The sequence below is a fragment of the Peromyscus maniculatus genome, chromosome 19, assembly GCF_049852395.1.
Source record: "Peromyscus maniculatus bairdii isolate BWxNUB_F1_BW_parent chromosome 19, HU_Pman_BW_mat_3.1, whole genome shotgun sequence".
NCBI classification, from domain to species: Eukaryota; Metazoa; Chordata; class Mammalia; order Rodentia; family Cricetidae; genus Peromyscus; species Peromyscus maniculatus.
Window position 1 is genome coordinate 25,083,314 of NC_134870.1, and position 22,867 is coordinate 25,106,180.

Genomic DNA, 22,867 nt, shown 5'->3' on the forward strand with positions numbered 1-22,867 from the left:
TACTCTTGCAGAGGACCCACATTTGGTTCCACCCTAATCAGATAGTTCACATGCAACAACTCCAGCTCTAGGGTAGCCAAAGCCTCTGGCTTCCAAGGGCATACATACAGAAAGGCATACATACAGAAAGGGATTTGTAGGAAGGAAGGGGTTGACAGGGATGGGGAGGAAGAATAATTAGAATGTATTTTATACATGTATGAAAATGTCAAAGAATAAATTTAATTAAAAAAAAAAAAGACTTAGCTGGGCATGGTGGTGCACACCTTTAATCCCAGCAGGGGAGGCAGAGCCAGGTGGATCTCTGAGTTCAAGGCCAGCCTGGTCTGCAGAGCGAGATCTAGGACAGGCACCAAAACTACACAGAGAAACCCTGTCTTGAAAAAAACACAAAAGGGGGAAAAAAAAAAAAGACTTTTTCAAAGGATGTAGGATATGGAATTTAACCTCTTTAAAATTAAAAGATACATATTTTTATTTTATAATTTTATGTGTATAAGTGTTTGCTGTATGTGCAGCACATACATGGAGTGCCTGGGGAAGTAAGAAAAGGGGGTCAGATTCAGATTCCTGGCCTGTACTTAGAAGCAGTTGTGAGCTGCTGTGGGTGCTGGGAGCTGAACAAGAGTTCTCTTAACTGCTTGGCCATCTCTCCAACTTTTAAATTTCTTTTATTACTTTTATTTACTGTGTGTATATATCTCTGTCTGTCTGTCTGCCTGCCTGTGTGTGGCACCTGTGAAGGTTAGAGAACGCTAGAGAGTTGGTTCTCTCTACCATGTGGGTTGTGAGGATGGAATTCATATGCATCAGGCTTCTCAGGAATCTTTATTGGCTCATCTATCTCACAGGCCTGTAGTTGTTTTTCTTTCCGTGTGTGTGTGTGTGTGTGTGTGTGTGTGTGTGTGTGTGTGTGTGTGTTTGGAGACAGGGTTTTATAGTCCTGGCCAGTCTTGATTGATGACTCTTTGGCTTCCTAAATTCTGGGGTTGCAAGCATATACCACCATGTGGGGCTGGCGCTCTCTCTCTCTCTCTCTCTCTCTCTCTCTCTCTCTCTCTCTCTCTCTCTCTCTCTCTCTCTCTCTTAAATTTTGTTTTTCGAGACAGGGTTTCTCTGTGTAGCTTTGCGCCTTTCCTGGAACTCGCTTTGTAGACCAGGCTGGCCTCCAACTCACAGAGATCCACCTGTCTCCGCCTCCTGAGCCAGGATTAAAGGCATGTGCCACCACTGCCCGGCCTTTTTTTTTTTAAAGATTAAATTTTTAAAATTTACTTTGTGTGTGTGTGTGTGTGTGTGTGTGTGTGTGTGTGTGTGTGTGTGTGTGTATGTCTTTGTGAGTGAATGCTACAGTTGTGTGGGTGTCTACAGAGGTAGGAAGATGATGTCTGATCCTTGGAGCTGGTGGTTATAAGCTACCTGATGTGGTGTTGGGAACTGTACTTGGGTCAAGAGCAAGAACAGCAGGTGCTCTTAACTGCTGAGCGATCTTTCTAGTCCTTCTCTTTTCATTTTGTAAATGAGAAAGTTGAAGCTTCAGACAAGAGAAATAACTTCCCCAAAGTCAGAAAATAAGTTAGTAGAAAAGCTAGTGTCAGAAGCTGGTCTTCCTTCTGGAATATGGTCTTTGTAAATTTTAAGATCTATAATTTTGTTTGTGCCTTTCTCAGCAGTGGGCCATCAAAGGGCTAACTTGTTTCTGTAGTATAATTTAATATTGTTTGATGTCACTTTTGTCAGGAGTGTGTGTGTGTACATGTGTATGTATGCATATACATCTATTTATTGTGTATTTGTGTGGTGTGTGCACCATGGTGTACATGTGGAAGTCAGAGGACACAACTTTGAAGGACCCAGTGGCTCGCTCCTTTTACCATGTAGGACCTGAGAGTTGAACTCTAGTCTTCAGGCTGGTGTCAGGCTCCCTGGTTGCTTGGCAGGGCTTTTGATTAAAGGTGTTGCTTGCGCAAGATAAAGAATTTAGGCCATGAACTTGAAGGAGAGAAATGGGGGTGGGTAGTGTGCGGAGTAATGAATGGGAAGGTTCAGAGGGTGTAGTAGGTCTTTCTTTGAACTGCCAGCTCCCAAACAGTGACATGGAGACTAATTAATTGTGGAAGCTTGGCTTTAGCTTAGGGTTGTTTTCAGTTAGCTTTTTAATTAATCCGTTTATATTAATCTACTTTGTGACCCGTGGCTTGTTACTTCTGCTCAGTACTGTGTTTCCCACTTCCTCTGAGTCTAGATGGCAAATCGTGCCTCTCTTCCCAGAGTTCCTGTCTCCGCATGGAAGTCCTGCCTATCCTCTCGTGCCTAGCTTTTGGCCCGTCAACTCTTTACTAAACCAATCAGAAGGTGCCTTTCCAGAGACACATCTTCACAGCTTACAAAAAAGGATTATCCCACAACTGGAGGGAGGAAAGGGAAGGAGAAGAAGAAATAATGTGATTATAATCTCAAAAAGTATTAAAGGAATGAGGGCCGGGCAGGTGGCTCGGAGGTCGGGAGCGCTGGCTGTTCTAGGGTCCTGGGTTCAGTTCCCAGCGGCCACGTGGTGGCTTGCGGCCATCTACGGTGGGATCTGGTGCCCTCTTCTGGCCTGCAGGCCAAACACTCACTGTGTACATAATAAATAAATAAATCTTTAAAAAAAAAGAAAAAAAGAAAAAGAAATAAAGTCTCACTTTAAAAAAAAAAAAAAGGAACGAATGCCAGCCCCCCACATTTTCTCTAAAGCTTGGCATTTCTCTCATTTAGTTGTGACATAAGACACACTTATCTAGTGTCTGGAGCCTCTGATCAATTTACAGTTATTCATATTCTGATTTTTTCATTCAAGGTTTGGAAGGTTGTGTTATGGAATATACTTTTCAACTTTATAAAATTGAACAAAATACAGTGTTATCTTCTCACTAATCTGTATAATTTGTAGTAATGGACTTTTTATTTCCAAACTTGATACTGTCAGGTCCAGAAGAAACCCAGGTCAAGGCTCACTCAATGTTTGTGGTTCCTCCCAGTACTTCTCACCCCACCTCCTACCCTAAGCCTGCCTAGCCCAGGGGACTGAGCTGGTCCCCAGCTTCTGATGGCTGTAGAAACCAGCCACTTTTGACCTCGCTGCCCTCCTGGCTCCTGGCTCCTCTCTTGGCAGCTTCTTTCTAGGTCAGCTTGCCTTCTTTCCTCTCTCTCTTTCTGTCTTCTTTCCCCTCTGCTTTCTCTTCTCTCATGACCTGTTTCATCTGGACACTTCCAGATGCCCTGGGCTGTTCTTTCCCTTATATCTACAATAAAACCCTTCTCCTCGATCATACCTAGAACATTCATGTCCTCATGTTCATTCAGATACTTGTCTATTTTTATTCATTCACCTGTCTATGGCTTAATACTTACTTCTAAGTCAAACAGCCTTGAAATTATTTTCCTCATAAGTAAAACTTTATTTCATTAAAAAGTTCTACATTAGGCAACCTGCTTCTGTTACGTTTTTTTTGAGTCTTAAACAAGGTCTGTTTTCAAGTTCTATATATCTGTTGTTCTCAGTGTGTGCAGTTGAGCACTTTTCTTCAGTCTCTTTAAATAGGGTGAATGTCCATGAAGGAAGGTGATCTTCTTAGAGACTTTAAGAGTTTGTAGAATTTGCAACTGGAGATTTTGGGGAAGTTGTTGGTAACAGTTAAATTTGGAGATTTCAGGTAGAAATCTGTATGTCTGGCTTCTCTTAAATTCAGATCATTCCAAATAACTGAGTCTGTGATAATTGCCGGGAGTTGATCAGTTGGGCACAGCTTTTGAGTTGGTCTTTTTTGTAGGTCTGTTCTGTCCACCCCCCACCTGGAGAAGCCACATGTCATTTTCATTCATTGGGTTCATAGTCTGCCTTTTGCATTGCTTTTGAAAGTAGCAGAGCCTTGGCTTTCTCAGTGGAGCTCACTGGGGCTCTGGGAAGCTCTGGGGCTCTGAAGTGTCAAAATCAGGAAAACAAAAGATTCAGAAGATTTTTTTGTTTATTGTTTTGAGAAAGGGTTTCATTCTGTAGCTCAAGCTGGACTCAACTCAGTATCTAGGATGGCCTTATGATGACCCTCCCGACACAACCAAGTGTTGGCATAACAGGTGTAGACCACCATTTCCACCTTGTTTAAAATAATCTAATTTGGGGGCTGGAGCACTTGCTGCTCTTCTAGAGGATTTGGGTTTGGTTTCTGGTACCCACGAGGCAGCTTATCTAGTTCCAGGCGATCCGATGCTCTCTTCTGGCTTCATGGGCACTCTGCATGTATGTGGTATGCATACATACATAAAGGCAAGATAAAACATAAAAATAAATCTTAAATTAATTTCTCTATAGGTGTGGTCCCAGCACTTCAAAGGCAGAGGCAGGTTGATCACCATGAGTTCCAGACCAGCCAAGGCTACATAGTGAGACCCTGTCTCAAATAAAACAAAACCTTAAATGCCGAAACTTTTTTTTTTTTTAATTGGTTTACCTGTATCTGGAAAGCATTTTATTTCAGAAAAATGAGAAGAATTTCTTTGGGAAGGTGAATTGTTGTTAGTAGTGGAGTAACTGACTCGCTTGTGTCAGGCTCTGGGTGAAATGAACCCAGAGCACTACTCCCCTCTCCCCCACAGTGAATTGTGTTATGCTTGCGCAGGAACTACGCATTGCTTCAAATGCCCACTTAGAACTGTCTTTACTTAATCACAGGGTCTAGCCCTCTAATCCTGAAAGGTTCTCTTATTTGTACTGAAGCGGTCTCTTTGAAATGTTAGGGAACTAGGATCCACAGGGCAAACAATTTCTTCTGAAATGTCTTATCTGTGACATTTGATGACATTTGCTTGAGCTGTTAGCTGTCTTTAACAATCTAGACCATCCTATCTCTTAAGGCTTACTGACTAGTGGACAAATAACCTTTAAAGACCAAAGTATATAGGCGGGCATAATATAAGCATAGGGAACAAATTCTCTGGAAACTGCTTTTTGTGTTGTTAGATTAGGCAAGCCTACCCCCCCCCCATTCTCATTATGTGATTCAGTGTTTTATTGGTGCTTAATTAAAGTGAAATGATGAAAATTTGGAAATTTAACATCAATTATTATGCTTATTAAAAAAGAAGAATCCATTTTCAAATTTTATCTTAGGTTTCTTGACCTTTTCTTAATTTTGTGGAATATGTCTCACTGTCAGTTAGTCTGATATTTACTTAATATTAGTCTGAAGTTATGTAGTTTTGTGATAAAGTACTACAGAGGCCACAGGTGTCAGATCCAGTGGATTTGGAGTTACAGTTGTGAGCTGCCCGATGTGAGTGCTGGGTGATTGAACTTGGGTCCTCTGAAAGAACAGTATGTGCTGGCTTCGGACCCACAGAGATTGCCCACCTCTGCATCCCAAAGTGCTGGAAATAAAGGTGTGAGCCACAGCCATAGCAGCATTTACTTTTAACTGCTGAGCCATCCCTATAGTCAGTCTGTCTCTCTGTCTCTCTCTCTGTCTCTCTCTCTGTCTCTCTCTCTCTTTTTTCTTGGAGCTGAGGATTGAACCCAGGGCCTTGCATTTGCTAGGCAAGCGCTCTATCACTGAGCTAAATCCCCAACCCCCCTATAGTCTCTAGAATAATGTTTTATCTTTCCTAATGTATCATGACAAGAGACACATGGTGTCAGTTTGTCCTCTGTTATTGATGTTAATTTTGATAATTTGGTTAAGGGTATGTGGTCCATGTTTTTTCTTTTTTTTTTTTTTTTCTTTTTTTTTTGTCATAAATAATCTGAGTTTCTATGGCACCATTGGTTATTCAGTATTTCAGTTACTGCCCATCTACTTGGTTTTAGGCTTTTCTTTTTTCTTTCTTTCTTTCTTTCTTTCTTTCTTTCTTTCTTTCTTTCTTTCTTTCTTTCTTTCTTTCTTTCTCTCTCTCTCTCTCTCTCTCTCTCTCTCTCTCTCTCTCTCTCTCTCTCTCTTTCTTTTTTTTTTTTTTTTTTTCCGAGACATGATTTCTCTGTGTAGTTTTGGAGCCTGTCTTGGATCTCGCTCACCAGGCTGGCCTCGAACTCACAGAGATCCGCCTGCCTCTGCCTCCCGAGTGCTGGGATTAAAAGTGTGTGCCACCGCTGCCTGGTTTAATGAACATTTTAATGAACATAATGTGGCTTTTCTGAATTGAGTTATTTTATAAGTGTAAAGTAATACACACTATATTTTGAATACTTGGTGCCTAGATAAAATATCTCTAATAAAAAAATATATTGATGCCGGGCAGCAGTGTTGCACGCCTTTAGTCCCAGCACTCAGGAGGCAGAGCCAAGGTAGATCTCTGAGTTTGAGGCCAGCCTGGTCTACAGAGCGAGATCCAGGACAGGTGTACCAAAACTACACAGATAAATCCTGTCTTGAAAAACCAAAAACAAAAAAACAAACAAAAAAACAAATCTAAAACAAATGAAATGAGGTATGTCTTTGGATACTGCAGTAGATGTGGCAGAATAATAGAAAATTTTCTGTATTAGTTTCTGAAGAAATTTCCTTCCTTCCTTCCTTCCTTCCTTCCTTCCTTCCTTCCTTCCTTCCTTCCTTCCTTCCTTCCTTCCTTCCTTCCTCCCTCCCTCCCTCCCTCCCTCCCTCCCTCCCTCCCTCCCCCCTCCCCCCCCTCCCTCCCTCCCTCCCCCCCCCCCTCTCTCTCTCTCTTTCTTTTTAAATCAGGGTCTCACTATATAGCCTTGGATGGCCTGGAACTCAGTATGTAGAACAGCCTGGCTTCAAACTCATAGAGATTTGACTGCCTCTAACCCCCCCCCCCAAGTGCTGGGGATTAAAAGCATGCGTCATCAGGCTTGGCAGAAATTTCTTTTAAAATACCCTTCACTTTAGCTTTTCATGCTGCAACATTGTTGAACTGGAGAAACTGGAACTAGAAGTATCTTGGTATTAGAGAAGTCAAAATTGAAAGGTTCTCTGTGCTCAGGATTGTCCTTGAGTGTTTTTAGACATAAAATTGTTGTGTATTAGAGGTCCTTTTCAGGTTAGCTGCAGTTATTTCATCTTGTCAGTTCTTCTTTACTGATAGGAAAGTCTTGGTTAGAGGGTTATTATATATTTTATGTTTCTGCTTGACGTTTGCCTGACGTTGGCTTTTTGTTTCTTAGAAATGACTGCCGTCCACACTGGCAACATAAACTTCAAATGGGACCCCAAGAGTCTAGAGATCAGGACTCTGGCTGTTGAAAGACTGTTGGAGCCTCTTGTTACACAGGTAAGAATCTGGAAACGCAAATGCACAGTTGTTCTGTCATTCTTTTGCAGTAGACCTGGCTAACAGACTCATGACCGAGGTTGTTAGCTCAGAGTCTTTATTGAATTGGTTGAGTTTAGTTAGTCGGGTAGTACTTAGATGATTTGGCTCCATTACTATCGACACATTTATTTATTAAAGATTATTTATTTTTATTTTTTTATGTATTGGTGTTTTGCCTGCATGTGTCTGCGTGAGAGTGTCAGATCTTGGAGTTACTGACATGTGGGTGCTGGGAATTGAACCGGGGTCCTCTGGAAGAACAGCATGTGCTCCTAACCTCTGAGCCATCTCTCCAGCCCCACATACATTTATTTAATTCTTTTTGTTACTGTTTTTGAGGCAAGGTTTTGTATCACCAAGACTGGTCTTAAAGCTCCTTTAGGTAGCTGAGGCTGAACTTGAACTCTCCTGATTCCTGTCTTCACCATGTAAATACTGCTTGGATTAGAGCCATGTGCCACCATGCCTAGCTTTAGTTAATTCTCTAGACTACAGCTGCTACCCTTTTCTAAAGTCTTATTGCTGATAGTAAAGGTTGTTAGCATGTAGTGCACATTTCCAAATGTTTGTGCTTTGCTGATAACGTCCCCCTCCATTAGAGAGGAAATCAAGGCAGATGGAGCTTGATTGTCATGGTGCCTGGTTCAGCTTAGTCACCTCTCGTCGTGTAGGGTTGTTTGGCAGGTAACTGAGTTTGAGGGGGTGGGTTTGGTGTTTTCTGTTACAATACATGTATCATAATGTGATGGCATTTAGTAACAGCAGCTAGCTATGTATTTTTACTCTTGGCATAGCTAGTGTATGTGTATATTTATGTATTAGAGGAGGGAGAAAATGAGAATGGCATTTACTGCCTTAAAAAATTGCCTTCCAAGTCATAAACTATTATGTATCTATATGTAGCTGTGTGGGGGTTAGGTGGAATATTTGCTTTCTTGAACCCAGTATATTCTGTACCTTTCAGGTCTTGTGTTTGGCAGGTTTATACTGGAACAAATCTTAATCATCTTCAACCTACAGATCATCTGGTATATTAAACTTATTAATGATGGCTAAAGTTCTGGAACTTTAAGCATCATCACAGTAGGCTTCTGTGGGCAATCTTTCTTTTCTTTATTAAGGACCTTTACTAATTAATGCTAAGATTTGTGTTAATAAGCTTGAACTGACTTCAGAAGTAAGTTTTCTTAAAGCATTTTGCAGATTGGTAACAATGACTTAATGTAGCCTTCTGGTAAAGCGGAATTCATTGTTCAGCTTTTTCTGGAATTTCTTCACTAAAAAAAAAGAGGCATTGCATTTATCACTAATCTTAGTTTCAGTCCGTGAAGTTATTCCAAAAACTAATAATTGTTTAAGAAATTAGAATGCATTACATTTCTTGTCTTACATATTAAGATATAAATTACTTTGGAAACTAAACATAGCATCATTTTTCTGTTAACAAATCTGGAAAGAATTGTGTTATGCTTAGCAAGCTCTCTAAATCTAAGTGTGATGCCTTCCTTCCTTATGAACATAGGCTTGCTGTCTTTAAAGATATTAGTCTGTTAGTTTTCATTTTAAATGATTAATTTTTTTTTTAAACTTAAACTCTTAGGTGACAACCCTGGTGAACACCAACAGCAAAGGGCCCTCTAATAAGAAGAGAGGCCGTTCTAAGAAGGCCCATGTTTTGGCTGCATCTGTTGAACAAGCAACTGAGAATTTTTTGGAAAAGGGGGATAAAATTGCAAAAGAGAGTCAGTTTCTCAAGGAGGAGCTTGTGGCTGCTGTAGAAGACGTTAGAAAACAAGGTAGGTCAGTCATTGCTTTACACATGAAGAGAGATGTCTTTCCAGAAAGTCAGTAAAATTTAAAAGTTACATTTATTTCTATCTGTACACGGGCCTGTGTTTGTACTCAGCGTGCATGTGGAAGTCTGAGGACAACTTGTGGGAGCTAGTTGTTTTTTTTTTTTTTTAAACTGTGTGTGTCCTGGGGATTGAACTCGGGTTGTCAAACTTGGAAGCAACAACCTTTACTCACCGAACCATCTCCCTGGCCCTAATTGGCTTTTTCTCTCATGGGTTACTCACCAGGGGGAAAGTTGGCTACTGTGCCATAAGAACACTCTGGAAGTTCTGTAGTGAGGAAGTAAAGCCATCAGCAGACTTTTCCAAGCATATGAGTAAACTACTTTGCAAATAGGTATCCATTTGTCCCCTGAGGAGCGTACATGTTCCTTTGAAGCTACCATTGTTTTTTGGGTGATTTATTAGTCAGCAGAAGAAAATATGAATTCCTTTCTCTAGAAGGTCTTTAGTGGTCCTAAGCCCTGATGTTACTTGTTTTACTAGTATATTAAATAAATGCTTATCTAAGAATATGCCTTGTTGGTATCTGTGGAAACATCTTGCTGCTAAAGGTAGTGTAAGGTATATTTGCTCTGTATCAGTGTTGACTACTTTTGATTAGATAGGAGTTTCTAGATTTTTTTGGTAAAGGGCCAGATAGTATTTTAGTTTTACTGGCCATAGAATCTCTGCTGAAACTGTTCAGCCCTGCTGTTGAGTTTAGAAAACAGCTATGGAGAATATATACACAAATGCACAATGTGTAATCTTATAAAACTTATAAAAGCAGAAGGTATGCTGTTTTGATATACAAAATACAGTTTGCAATTCCTAATCTAAGATTTTTCCTACACTGTTTAAAAAAAAAACAAAACAAGTTTGCTATATTCAAAGAAGTATTTGTTTATACATTTATAATAAATACTTTTGAGTCTAAGTCAGACCTTCTGTGTTTGGGGTTTATGTGTACCCTGTGCTTTCTTTTCTATACAGCCGTAATTAATGAACGCATACAGTTTTGTAGCATAAATTTCTTTTTGTATTAGTCTGTTATGTGAATAACATGTATGAAAATTTGGGTACCTTAAAACACTACCTACCATAATGCTATAAATGTGTCAGAAGTGTCCACATTCATAAACTCAGGTCCATTTTCCTTTAGGGTAATAAAATGACCAGGTGAGCCTCCTGTGGAAAGTGGGAGTCAGTTATTAATTTCAGGACTTCTAAACTCCTATGGTCTCAGTTGCATTATAATGACAGTCTGCTTAGGCTAGGTGCTGAGCCTTGTACAGGCTGAACCATACTGGTGTTTCTCATATGTGCCCTTTCTTTGATGAGGTCAGTCTTAGCTTTGTTTTTGTTTCTGTTTTTTTCCCTAGTTCTTTTCATAGTGATAATCAAGTGGGTTGTCTTCCCCTTTCCCGTTTATTTTGTAGTCTGGTGGTCTTTCTCTGTGGTACCTAACATGGTACTCGTTTGTGATAGGTACATGTTTTAGGATAAGTAACTGTTTCCTAGAGAGTACAATGTGAGTCTGTATTTCCTTTCTCAAAATTGGAGTGTTGTTTTACTTCTCATTGACAAATATGAATGCTTTCATGTAGGTGAAGAATCATAAAAAGTGGATACACTGCACATGGTGTAAAAGTCATCCTTTCAGTGTTTTTAGTATATTCACAGGGTTAAGCAGCCATAGTTGCTGTCTTTTTTTTCTTTTAAGGTTTTTATTTTTATGTGCATTGGTGTTCGACCTACATGTCTTTGTGAGAGAGTTGGATCCACTGGTCCTTGAGTTACAGACAGTTGTGAGCTGCCATGTGGGTCCTCTGGAAGAGCAGCCAGTGCTCTTAACCACTGAGCCATCTCCCCAGACCCATGGTTGCTGTCTTAGGTTCAGAGCACTTCTGTTAACCACAAAGACACCTTTTACTTATCATAAGTCACTGATGTCTTGTGCACACAGTAGGTTCTTGTAATTTTTAAAGATGGGGTCTTGCTACCTAGCTCAGGCTTGCCTGGGACACTGTGTCATTTTGCCTCCATTTCCCAAATTATCATAACAGTGTGCCATCATGCCTGGCCCTATGCATATGTATTCCAACAGTTCATACAGAGGAGGTCTGCCTCTGGTTATCTTAAGGGTATTTTATGAGTCCTTGAATAGCAAGAGTTCTGACTAGAAAAAGAAAGGACTTAGTTGCCTCTGGGACATTCAACAGACAGATGAGAGGATTTAAGTGATTGCAAAAGGAGAGCCGGCCTGTACCATGGTCCACATTTAGAGTAGGTCTTTCTCAGTTAACCTAATCTAGATAATCCCACAGATATTCCCAGAAATTTGTTTCCATAATGATTCTAAATCTGAGCAAGTTGCTGCTCAAGATAATTATTACATACCTTTTAATGGAATAGACTTTTACTTGATGGTTGTTGTGGGACTTGCCTGTAATCTTAACTCTTAGAGAGTTAGGAAGAAACCGGGCATTGGTAGCATATGCCTTTAATCCCAGCACTTGGGAGGCAGAGGCAGGTGGATCTCTGTGAGTTCGAGGCCAGCCTGGTCTACAGAGTGAGTTCCAGGACAGGCTCCAAAGCTACAGAGAAACCTTGTCTCGAAAAACCAAAAAAAGAGAAAGCTTAGGCAGGAAGATGGAGAGTTGCACCTGGGATACATAGTCAGCCCTTATCCTTAAAAATAAAGAACTAAGCTAAACAGCAGGACTTGTAATATTGGGCCCCAACCAGCAGTTGGCTTTCAAAAGCTGATAGTAGGGTCTTGTTCTAATACCAGCAACTTCTTCCCTGCTGCTCAAGCATCCACCTGGGTGAAGACTCAGAGAAGCCCAGGCACACCTTTGTATAATGTATTATTGTTTCCAATAACATTGTTTTTCAGTAAAGAGGCCAAGTAGCTAGCTAGCATGGGCTACAAAATGAGATTGTGGGGGGGGAGCGGGGGGGGGGCGGCGGCGGCGGAGGCACCGACAAAATCCAGGAAGAAAATGAAAGAGGATTCAAATAAATACATGATTGGGTAAAAGAGAATCTTCTAGGAAGAATATATGTTGGGGGGAAAAAAACCCAACAGAATGAGACTGGCCGGTTGATTATGTGTGCTCCCCTGACAGGGGAGACACCGTTCTAGTAGTGTCTTAGTTATCTGTTGCTGTACAGACACCATGACCAAGACAGCTTACAGAAGGGAGAGTTTGTTGGGGACTTAGAGTTTCAGAGGGTTAACTGGAGTCCATGATGGTCACGGTGGGGAGTGTGGTGGCAGGCAGGCATGGTGCTGCTGGAGCAGTAGCTGAGCTACATCCTTATTATAAGCATGAAGCAGAGAGAGACACTGGGAATGGTGTGAACCTTTGAAACCTCAAAGCCCATCCCCTGGACACTCCTCATCCACACCTCCTAACCCTTGCCAGACAGCTCCACCAACCGGGCCAGACATTCAAATAAATATATGACCCGTAGAGGCAGGTCTCATCCATGCCCCCAAAGCAGAGAGGCTGTTCTTTCTGTTTTGTTGTAGAACTTATAGCTGGGACAGATGGGTATGAAACATAAATTAATAAAATGAATATAGAAAGAATGATGAGAAGATAAATACCAGGTTAGAAATCTTCCATAATGTGTTAGAACATCCATTGGATCTTGAAGTGGAGAAGAAAAGGAGAATGTCATGCAGGGAAGCAGGAGCACATTCAAGTCATGCCTGGAGAATGGTGAGGACTCCTCCTGCAGGAGAATGTTAATGGAGCACTGCTCATAGGAAAGGTTAAGAGAGGCCGGAGGGGGAGGGGTTGGCTCAGATGGTAGAGTGGCTGCTGAGCATGCACAAGGTCCTTGATCTCAGAAAACACCCTTCCCCCTAAATGGTCTAGGAAATTATTTCCTGTGGGTTTTTTGTTTCCATTCTGTTTTCAGGCCCAGGCTGGCCTTGAATTTACCTTTCAGCCTCTCAAATAGCTGGAGTTAAGGGTGTGCTCTTGGCTTAGGGCGCTGTTTTAGAGAGTGACTTGGAATGCCAGGTGTGGAAGGGAAGGACTTTTAGGGAATGATGTAGAATCACAGAATTCTATTGTTGGGACAGGTTTACAGCTTCCCATATGTTCCAGTACATCAAGTGATGCGGGGCCCACTCCCTCGGGAAGCAGCTCTTTCCAGTATTGGTTTGTGTTTATTTTTAAAACTTAAAAAAAAAATTTAAACCGAAATGTTTTTTTAATTTTAAGAAGTTCTAGCCGGGCGGTGGTGGCGCACGCCTTTAATCCCAGCACTCGGGAGGCAGAGCCAGGCGGATCTCTGTGAGTTCGAGGCCAGCCTGGGCTACCAAGTGAGCTCCAGGAAAGGCGCAAAGCTACACAGAGAAACCCTGTCTCGAAAAACAAAAAAAAAAACAAAAAAACAAAACAAAAAAAAAAAAATTTTAAGAAGTTCTACCATCTAGGCAACATCAAATATAAGGAAAAGTGGTGGTTCGTGGGGATTAGTCTTTGAGCTTTGTACAGAAGGTTAAAGAGGTTGAGAGATAGGAGAGAGTAAAGGCAGGACCCCGAGTCTGGACACCATTGTCACTGCTAGGTGGTAACAGGAGTGGAGGGGGAAATGCAGAGGAATAAATTGTCATGCAGGGTAACTCTTGTGCACATAACTATTCTTTTAATAGATAAAGTAAGGGACTTGCTACATGAAATACCGTGTAATTTATTTTCTTGTAACCTGAATGGTGGGTGCTAAGAACTGAGGCAAATTCTTTTTTTTTTTTTTTTAAAGATTTATTAATTTATTTGTTATGTATACAGTGTTCTGCCTGCATATATCCCTGCGGGCCAGAAGAGGGCACCAGATCTCATTAGAAATGGTTGTGAGCCACCATGTGGTTGCTGGGAATTGAACTCAGGATCTTTGGAAGAGCAGTCAGTGCTCTTAACCTCTGTGCCATCTCTCCAGCCCCATGGGGCAAATTCTTTAAAGTTAGAAGTATTTGTTCCAGGAGCTTGAGTTGTAGCTCAGTTGGTATAGTGTTTGCTTTGCGTGCTTGAGACCCTGAGTTTGATGTCAACAACACATAAAACTAGGCAGAAGTGGCATTCTCCTGTAATCTCAGTACTCAGTAGGTGGAGGCAGGAAGTTCTAGGTCATCCTTAGCTACATGGTAAATTCAAAGCCAGTCTGGAATACATCCTGGAACACATGAGACTGTCTCTGAACAAAGAAGAAAAGGGGGAAAAACCCTCATCTCAGCATAGAACCATTTGAATTCAGCTGTGCCAATTTCTAGGCAAGTTAGATTGCTTGGCAACATTTGGTCCAGTAATTTAGTTATACTAACAACAGCCAATTAATAGATTGCTTTATTTTAACTTTTTATTTTGAAATAATTATAAATTCACTGGAAATTATAATGGTAGTGGAGAGGTCCATTGTACACTTCATCCAGCTTTTCATTTGCTTACATTTTTGAAACTGTGTATAACAGTGTGATTTCAAAATCAGGACACTGACACTGGTTCAATGTGTATAATTTTCCTTTTTATTACATCTGTAGATTTTATATAGCTACTGCTGCAGTCAAGATACAAGGAACCAGTTCATCTTCTTGTTACTCATTCATGCACCTCTTCTCTTTCCTGAATAACTTTGCAATTCTGTCCCTTTAAGGACGTTGCACTCATCTTTTGAGATTGGCTTTTTCTCCGCTGAGAACACTGTCTGATTTTGAAGGCCATCAATATAGGTGTATGTAACGAATGTTGAAACTTTTTGTATTTATTTTTCAAGATAGGGTTTCTCTCTGTGTAGCCTTGGCTGTCCTGGAACTCACTCTGTAGACCAGGCTGGCCTCAAACTCATAGAGATTCCTCCTGACTCTGCCGCCCAAGTGCTAGGATTTAAGGCACATGCTGCTACCACTGCCTGGCATATTTTCTTTTGAGTTTGTTTAAACTTTTAATTGCTACCCCATGGCATGGTTATAACTTATCCATGGGAAAGTAGAGATGTCTCTTGTATTTTATCCTCTTAACAGGATTTTTTTCTGTTTTGTTCATAAAGATTTTATTTTATTTTGATTATGTGCATATGTGTATGTGTCTGTATTTATGTATGGGTATATGTATGTTGGTCTAAGTGCACTTGAAGGCCAGAAGAAGATGTTGGATACTCTGGAACTGGAATTACAGGCAGATTTGAGCTGCCTCATATGAGTGCTAGTAACCAGAACTGGATCATCTGCTAGAGAAACCTGCAGTCTTTATCTATTGAACCATTTCTCCAGCCTATTAACATCTTTTCCTCCTACAGTCAAACTTTAATTTTGATTAAGTCTACCGTATTGGTTTCCCACACCATTTATAGGTCTAAATTCTTCACTAAGTCTTAGCTCATGAAGATTTTATGTTTTCTTTTAAGAATTTTCATTATCATTCCTTCCATCCATCCATCCATCCATCCATCCATCCATCCATCCATCCATCCATCCACCCACCCACCCACCCACCCACCCACCATCTTCCCTCTATCAGTCATTGGGGGAGTTGAGACAGGGTCTCTCTATGTAGCACTTGTCCTAGAACTTACTATGTAGACCAGGCTGGTTTTGAACTCACAGCAATTCCCTCCTGCTGGGATTAAAAGCATGTGCCACTACGCCTAGCTATTTTTTATATTTTTAAGTTATGTATTTAAATCTGAATTGTTTTTTTTTTTAATCAAGTGTGGCATTTAGGTCACCCTCTCCCTCCCCTTTTGCCTATGGAGAATCCAGTTGTGCCAGCATTATTTGTTGGAAATGTTGTCTTTTCTCAATCAAATTAATTTTGCACATTTGTTAACAATCTATTGATTGTACTTGTGTAGAGTTAGATCTGGGTTCTGTGTTTCCTTCCATTGATCTTCATTTTCCTTCTGCCAGTTCCACACAGCCTTGGTTGCATAGCTCAATTACTTTTTTATTTCTGTGACTGAAGAAGAAGCAACTTAAGGGAGGGGAGTTATTTCACCTTACAGTTCCTCGGGATAGACAGCATCCTGGGGGGCAGGGTGAGGGAGGAGGACTGCTCACAGCTGCAGTAGTGGGTTCTTCTGGCATCTGGCGGATCAGGAAACAGATAAGTGCTGGGGCATCTGCCTTTCTCCTCCTTCCTATTTAGTCCTGAGCTCCAGCCAGTGATATGGTCTCAGGGTGTTTCTCTCCACGTCACTTATCTCAGACATGCGTCTTAGGTGAGTTCAGATCCAGTCAAGTTGACCACACATTAGCCATCACAATAGCATATAAGCTTTAGAACTGAGTCTCATATGTTTACTCTTTCTGAATTATTTAGCTATTGTAGTTGTTTTAGCTTCCTGTATACATTTGGAGAAAATTGATACTTTCGCTAAATTGAGTGTTCAACCCACAAACAAGGTATTCCCTGTTTTGTTTTGATTTCTTTTGTCAGTGTTTAGCACGTGAGTTCTCTATATTCTTAGATTTATATGTGAGCATTGCATTTAAAATTCTTCAATTTTTTTTTTTAAAGAATTTTTTCTGGATGGTTGGTGACACATGCTTTTAATCCCAGCACTCAGGAGGCAGAGGCAGGCAGATCTCTATGAGTTGGAGGCCAACCTGGTCTACAGAGTTCTAGGATAGCCAGCTCTATACAGAGAAACCCTGTCTTGAAAAACAAAGCAAAATATGTGTATTGATGTTTTGTCTGCATGTATGTTTGTGCATCATTTGCAAGATTGATGCTTTTAGAGGTTAGAAGAGGACTTTGGATCCCCAGGAACTGGAGTTACAGATGGTTATGAGTTGGTATGTAGGTGCTAGGAATCTAACCTGGGTTCTCTAGAAGAATAGCCAGTGTTTCTAACCACTGAACCATTTTCCAGCCCTTAAAATTCTTCAGAAAACTCCTTTATTTGTACCATGTAGGTCTTGGGGGAAGATTTCAAACTAAATAACACTAATTATAGGTATTTAATTAAAAAAAAATTCATCTGAGAGGTGATGGTGCACTCTTTAATCCCAGCACTCAGGAGGCAGAACCAGGTAGATCTCTGAGTTCGAGGCCAATCTAGACTACAGAGTGAGTTCCAGGAAAGGCACAAAGCTACACAGAGAAGAAACCCTGTCTGGAAAAACCAAAAGAAAAAAAGAAAAAAAAGAAAAGAAATTCATCTCAGACCTATTGAACTAGGAGGGAATTTGAATCCCTTTACAATCGGGATTCCTGAGAGTATCTCTTAAGTTTAGTTGTTGGTCAAAGATTCAGGGTCTTGAGGCCATAGGATTCTCTAACTTCCAGTGTTGATAATTTGATTTGACTCTGTTTTCATATGCACTGTGTACACGTACTAGTCAAGATGCCCACAACTAGATAGTCATCTTAGTTAAGTCTTAGAAGAGGCAGAAAATCTTTCCTTCCTTAGTGTCTATAACTGGCCCAGCTTGACTCATGGTCTGTCTGGAATAGGTTTTCTGTTGGCAGAGGACAGTGAAACAAATCTGGATACATCTTTATCCCCCCACACAGGACACTGGTGGAGAGTTCTCTAGAGGATCATGTATATTCCATAAAGTGATGTGATATAGGAAAAAAATGTTAGTCTTATTGATAAGTGCTAGGATAGTCCCGTTAGATTTTTTTCTTTCGTAAGTTTAAAATGTTTCCTTTAAAAAAATTGCTCTGGGGCTGGAGAGATGACTTAGTGGTTAAGAACATTTGCTGCTCTTCCAGAGGACCCAAATTTATTTCACAGCACCTATACTGTGCAGCTCACACTTGTATGTAATTCCAGCACCCTGTTCTGGCCTCCATGAACTTGCACACATGTGACATATATACACATAAATAAAATGATAATTCCGGGCGTTGATGGCGCACGCCTTTAATCCCAGCACTCGGGAGGCAGAGGCAGGCGGATCTCTGTGAGTTCGAGGCCAGCCTGGTCTATAAAGTGAGTTCCAGGAAAGGTGCAAAGCTACACAGAGAAACCCTGCCTCGAAAAACAAAACAAAACAAAAATGATAAAAATAAAATTGAAAAAATTGGCCTACTGGAGCTGGGGTGTAGCTCAGTGGTTAAGTGCTTGCTTAGCATCAGTAGAGGTCCTGAGTTTGGTCTCCAGCAGCAGAGGGAGAGCTGCACTGTCTGTGGTGCGTGTGAGTGCTCCTAATGCAGCGTATGAGTGCTCCTAATGCAGCGTGTGAGTGCTCCTAAGGCAGCGTGTGAGTGCTCCTAAGGCAGCGTGTGAGTGCTCCTAAGGCAGCGTGTGAGTGCTCCTAAGGCAGCGCTGCAGCGCTGGCTGCAAACGTGAGTTCTCATCTGCTGATTGCGAAGCCTTTCCTTTCCTTAGTAATTGCAAATCTATTAGTGTGTGTGTGTGTGTGTGTGTGTGTGTGTGTGTGTGTGTGTGTGTGTGTGTGTGTGTTAGAGAGAGAGAGTGCCAGCAAGCGATTGTGGAGAACAGAGGACCATTTTCAGGAGCCAATTCTCCTTCCAGGTAGAGTTGGAGATTGAACTCAAATTATCAGGCTTGTTCTGCAATCACTTTTAGTTTAGAGTCAGGGACTGACTAGACTGGCCCTTGAACTCCCCATGTGTAGGAAGTTGACCTTCATTCCTGATCATTTCCCCTCTGCTTTCTGAGCCTTGGGTTTAAAGGCTTACACCACTTTGCTTGGCTGATAATGACTTTGTGACTATTATATACTTCTGTATGTACTGTTGTTCTCCTGGTAAGCATCAGAAAACCATCTGGATAAGTTAACTCAGCCTTTTCTCCAGTATCAAAGTAGTATGAACTTTAATCTCCAGATGGCTGGAAGGTGAAGAGAGTTTGTTTAGGAAGTGATGGTGTCCAGCAGATCTAAAGAGAATGCTCTAATATTTGGCTTGCAGTATCCTTCCCCCCTTCATGTCTATTTGTGTTTAAGTAGTAATTGTCTTAAGTAGTAATTTCTTAAGTTCTGGCATTTGGGTCAGTATTCCATTTTAGATAAGTTTTGCTAATAATGCTATGCATTGTAGAGATACAATTTCAACTTACTGGAGGCAACCAAAATTGTTCTCTTCTGAGTATTAATCTTTACATGAATCCCTCCCTCCCTCCCTCCCTCCCTCCCTCCCTCCCTCCCTCCCTCCCTCCCTCCCTCCCTCCCGAGACAGGATCTTATTAGCTCACACTGGTTTTGAACTTACTATATAGCTGGCCCTGGCTTTGCATTCTTGATCCTCTTCCACCATCTCCTGAGCTGTGAGGTGTGAGGCATGCACCACTGTTCTAGTCGGTTGAGTGAGCCCTTTTTATGTAAAACATGACTAGTTTCAAAGCAAGAAACTTTGTCTATCAAAGCTCATGACTTTGTAAACATAGTTGATTTGTGAACTTCTCTAATGGTTTAGTTATTTCCAGGTACTTTTTTCCCCCTCTTCTTCGAGACAGGGTTTCTCTGTGTAGCTTTGGTGCCTTTCCTGGAACTCACTTGGTAGCCCAGGCTGGCCTCAAACTCACAGAGATCCGCCTGCTTCTGCCTCCCAAGTGCTGGGATTATAGGTGCGCACCACCACCGCCTGGCTCTAGGTACTTTGAAGTAGAAATCTGAAAATCTGTCTTAGCCATTATGTAGGGAGCATCTCCCTTTTTTTCACTTTGAATGATTTGTATGTAGGGAGTGTTGTGTGCCATTGTATGTGGGCTGTTTGGTTTTGGGAGTATATCTGTGTGTGTGTGTGTGTGTGTGTGTGTGTGTGTGTGTGTGTGTGTGTGATGGTAGATATGTCTGTGTGTTCACATGGGTGTGGAAAGCTCAAAGTTGACTTTGGGTGTCTTGACTGATTGCTTTCCAGTTGAGGCAGGGTCTCTTCCTGAATCCAGACCTTGCCAGTCCAGCTAGTGCAAGAAGGCAGTCTGCTCTGAGGATTCCTCGTCTCTGCTAAGGCTTGTAGGTTCTGGGTGTCTGAACTTCAGTCTTCATGCTTGCAAGGTGATGAGCACTTTACTCAATGAGCCACTTTCCTAGTCCCTAGATTTTTTTTTCATTTTAATAATTTTAAATGATGTATTTCATTCGTGACAAAAGGGATATTGAACACAAGCTGTCTGTTTCTTGAGATATATGAGATATATTTCTTTTTTTCTTCTGGGAGCTGACTAAAGTCACTTTTGAAGGAAGTGAAAATTGGGTCTGTGTCCAGTGTAGCTGTTGACAGCTTCAGACTGATGGTACCCACATCTGTGTAAACAGCCTGGATGATAGATGATTGGCACATGTATGTGATCAGGACAAAATAACTGTCAGTGACTGTTTTGAAGAGGGTTTGAGAGAGAAACAGGAGTCAGAATGAAGTCTGACTTTGCTGAATTCATGATCTAGAGAGAAAACAGCTATTTGTGTGGGTATGTGGGTCTTTAGTGAGGTGGAGGTGGTGGGCTTGATCTTACACAGGGGCCCTTTCTTTCACAGGAAACAATTCATAAGTGTTTTTACCTTGGAATGTTGATATGAGTTTCAAGACATGTTAATGATGCTCTTGGAAGAGCATGAAAGCCTTCAGCATTTGGAAAAAGATTAAGGTTAAGTCAGTTATGTTTTCAGATTGGTGCAGTACCTTTTTCATTAGGTCCAATAAGTCAGCTGGTTTTTCTTGTAGTCTTAGCATTCTGACTTGCTGTTCTCCTTTTTCTCTTTGCTGCGTGGGTAAAATTGTCCAGCTTTTTCCTTCCTTTGTATGTCTATCTTTATTTGACCTTTCATACCTGAATCTGTTGGATGTACATCCATCCCATTTCCTTCCCTTCATGTGTTCCTGAGGCCTATGATTAAGTAAAATGAAACAATTCTTCATAATGCCTCATGTCTCCAGTTTCATGACTTAATTCTTCTCTTGCTCTTCACTTTAGTTGAAAGCAAGAGGGAAAGCAAAATATAAATTCTGGGAAATCGTTAACTGGTTGTCACCTGGAAGCTTTATGTCTTAAATTTTATGTCTGTCTGTCTCAAGCTGTCAGTCTCTAGGGTTGAGACTGTACTCTGACTTGAGATGCTGTCTGCTTCTGGATCAGGGCCCTTGTGTGAGCATATGCTGCTCTGCAGAGACTCAAGAGCTAATGCAGCCAACTTGTAAGTGAGGAAAGAAGAGTGAAGTCATTAAATTCTAATGTTTCTTACCATCTTGAAATGGTTCCTCTTTTTAAAGATCTGTCTTGTTAAACTTACAAAAATAACATCCACTGAGATAATGGTCTTAAGTTATAGCAGGTGATATTACTGTCTTCACACATTTGCACAGTGTAGTAGGGGAAGTTATCTTAGTGTTGTTTTTAAAGATTCTTTCCTTTTTTAACATTTATTTATTTTATGTATACACGTATATACATTTGTGTGCTATGTCATGTGCTACTTGGAAATCAATGGACAACTTCTGGTATTTGGTTTTGTCACCTTACCTTACCCTGTTGGGTCTGGGATAGGAGTCAGGTTATCCAGCTTCATGGTAAGTACTGCTACCTGCTGAACCAGCTAGTTGGCCTCTTAAAATTTTGAGATAGGGTTTTATGCTAACAAGACTGGACTCCAATTGGTTGTGTAGCAGAGGATGATCTCAAACTCTTGAACTTCTTACCTCTTGTCTTCCCTAGTGCTAAGAGTACAGGTGTGCACCATTACACAGGCTTGGTTTTGTATTTGGAGACGGACTCTCATTCTGTAGCCCAGGCCAGCCTCAGACTTGGATCAATCCTACCTAGGCACCCTGAGTGCTGGCATTACAGCTGTGCACCACCATACCCAGTGCAATTTAAATGTTAACATTTGCCTTTGGCGTGACTTCAGGCATGATGTTGCAGTAACTTGCTTTCTACTAGTTAATTTCTTAAAGAAAGTGATTCCAAGTTGAAATGCATGTTGTGCATTTATTTGAATGTGTAATCAGGAAGCAAGTGTCTCTCTTTGGAGTGTTTCTGAATAGCAGCAGGGCACACTTGAATTAGTAAGGAAAATGAGAACATGAATATGTGTGGTACTCTTTTAATTTAAAGAAATATTCTGTCAACTATAAAAAGTGGAAAATGCAAAGTTTCTGTGCTACCAGGGGTTGGGAGGAGGTAGATTGAGAGGTTTCTAGGCTCTGGATTCAGATTTAAATAACTTGATATTGATTTGATGGGTTTGGGCTCACTTTCAAAAGGTAAAGTGTTGTGAAAAGCACCTGCCAGAGATTTCTGGAATTGTGTGTTGTGTTTTCTGTAGTGTGGTGTCTCCTGCGGTCCAGGGGTCTCCTCAGATGTCCTTTAGTGAATACAAGGTGAGGGTGGAGGGGTCTGGTGTGGGGGTAGACTGACTGATTCCCTCTCTCCTTCCCCCTCTTCCTTCTTCTCTTTTCTGAAATTCTCCATCTTCAGGTGTTAGGATCTGTGGCTTATGTATAAAGATGTTAACTCTTAGGTATAGGATATAGGATACTTTAGTGTTTTCTTTTTTTTTTTTTTTTTTTTTTTTTGGTTTTTCGAGACAGGGTTTCTCGGTGTAGCTTTGCGCCTTTCCTGGAACTCACTTGGTAGCCCAGGCTGGCCTCGAACTCACAGAGATCCGCCTGGCTCTGCCTCCCGAGTGCTGGGATTAAAGGCGTGCGCCACCAACGCCCGGCTTTAGTGTTTTCTTTAACGTAGAATGAAAAAAAAAAACGATGGTTCTTTTTGGGGAATTGAGAGGAAACAAAGTCTTACTTTGT

The 22,867-nt window shown here is 41.1% G+C and overlaps 1 protein-coding gene across 1 annotated transcript in view; it reads left to right on the plus strand.

Annotated features, from left to right (window-relative positions):
* Nucleotides 1–22,867, plus strand: part of Ctnna1 (catenin alpha 1) — a 138,499-nt gene that overhangs the window by 27,373 nt on the left and 88,259 nt on the right. The window contains exons 2-3 of the mRNA XM_076554970.1: nt 7,154–7,260; nt 8,903–9,098. Coding sequence (XP_076411085.1) covers nt 7,156–7,260; nt 8,903–9,098 — 301 coding nt within the window. The 5' untranslated portion in view covers nt 7,154–7,155. The remainder of the gene's footprint in view (nt 1–7,153; nt 7,261–8,902; nt 9,099–22,867) is intronic.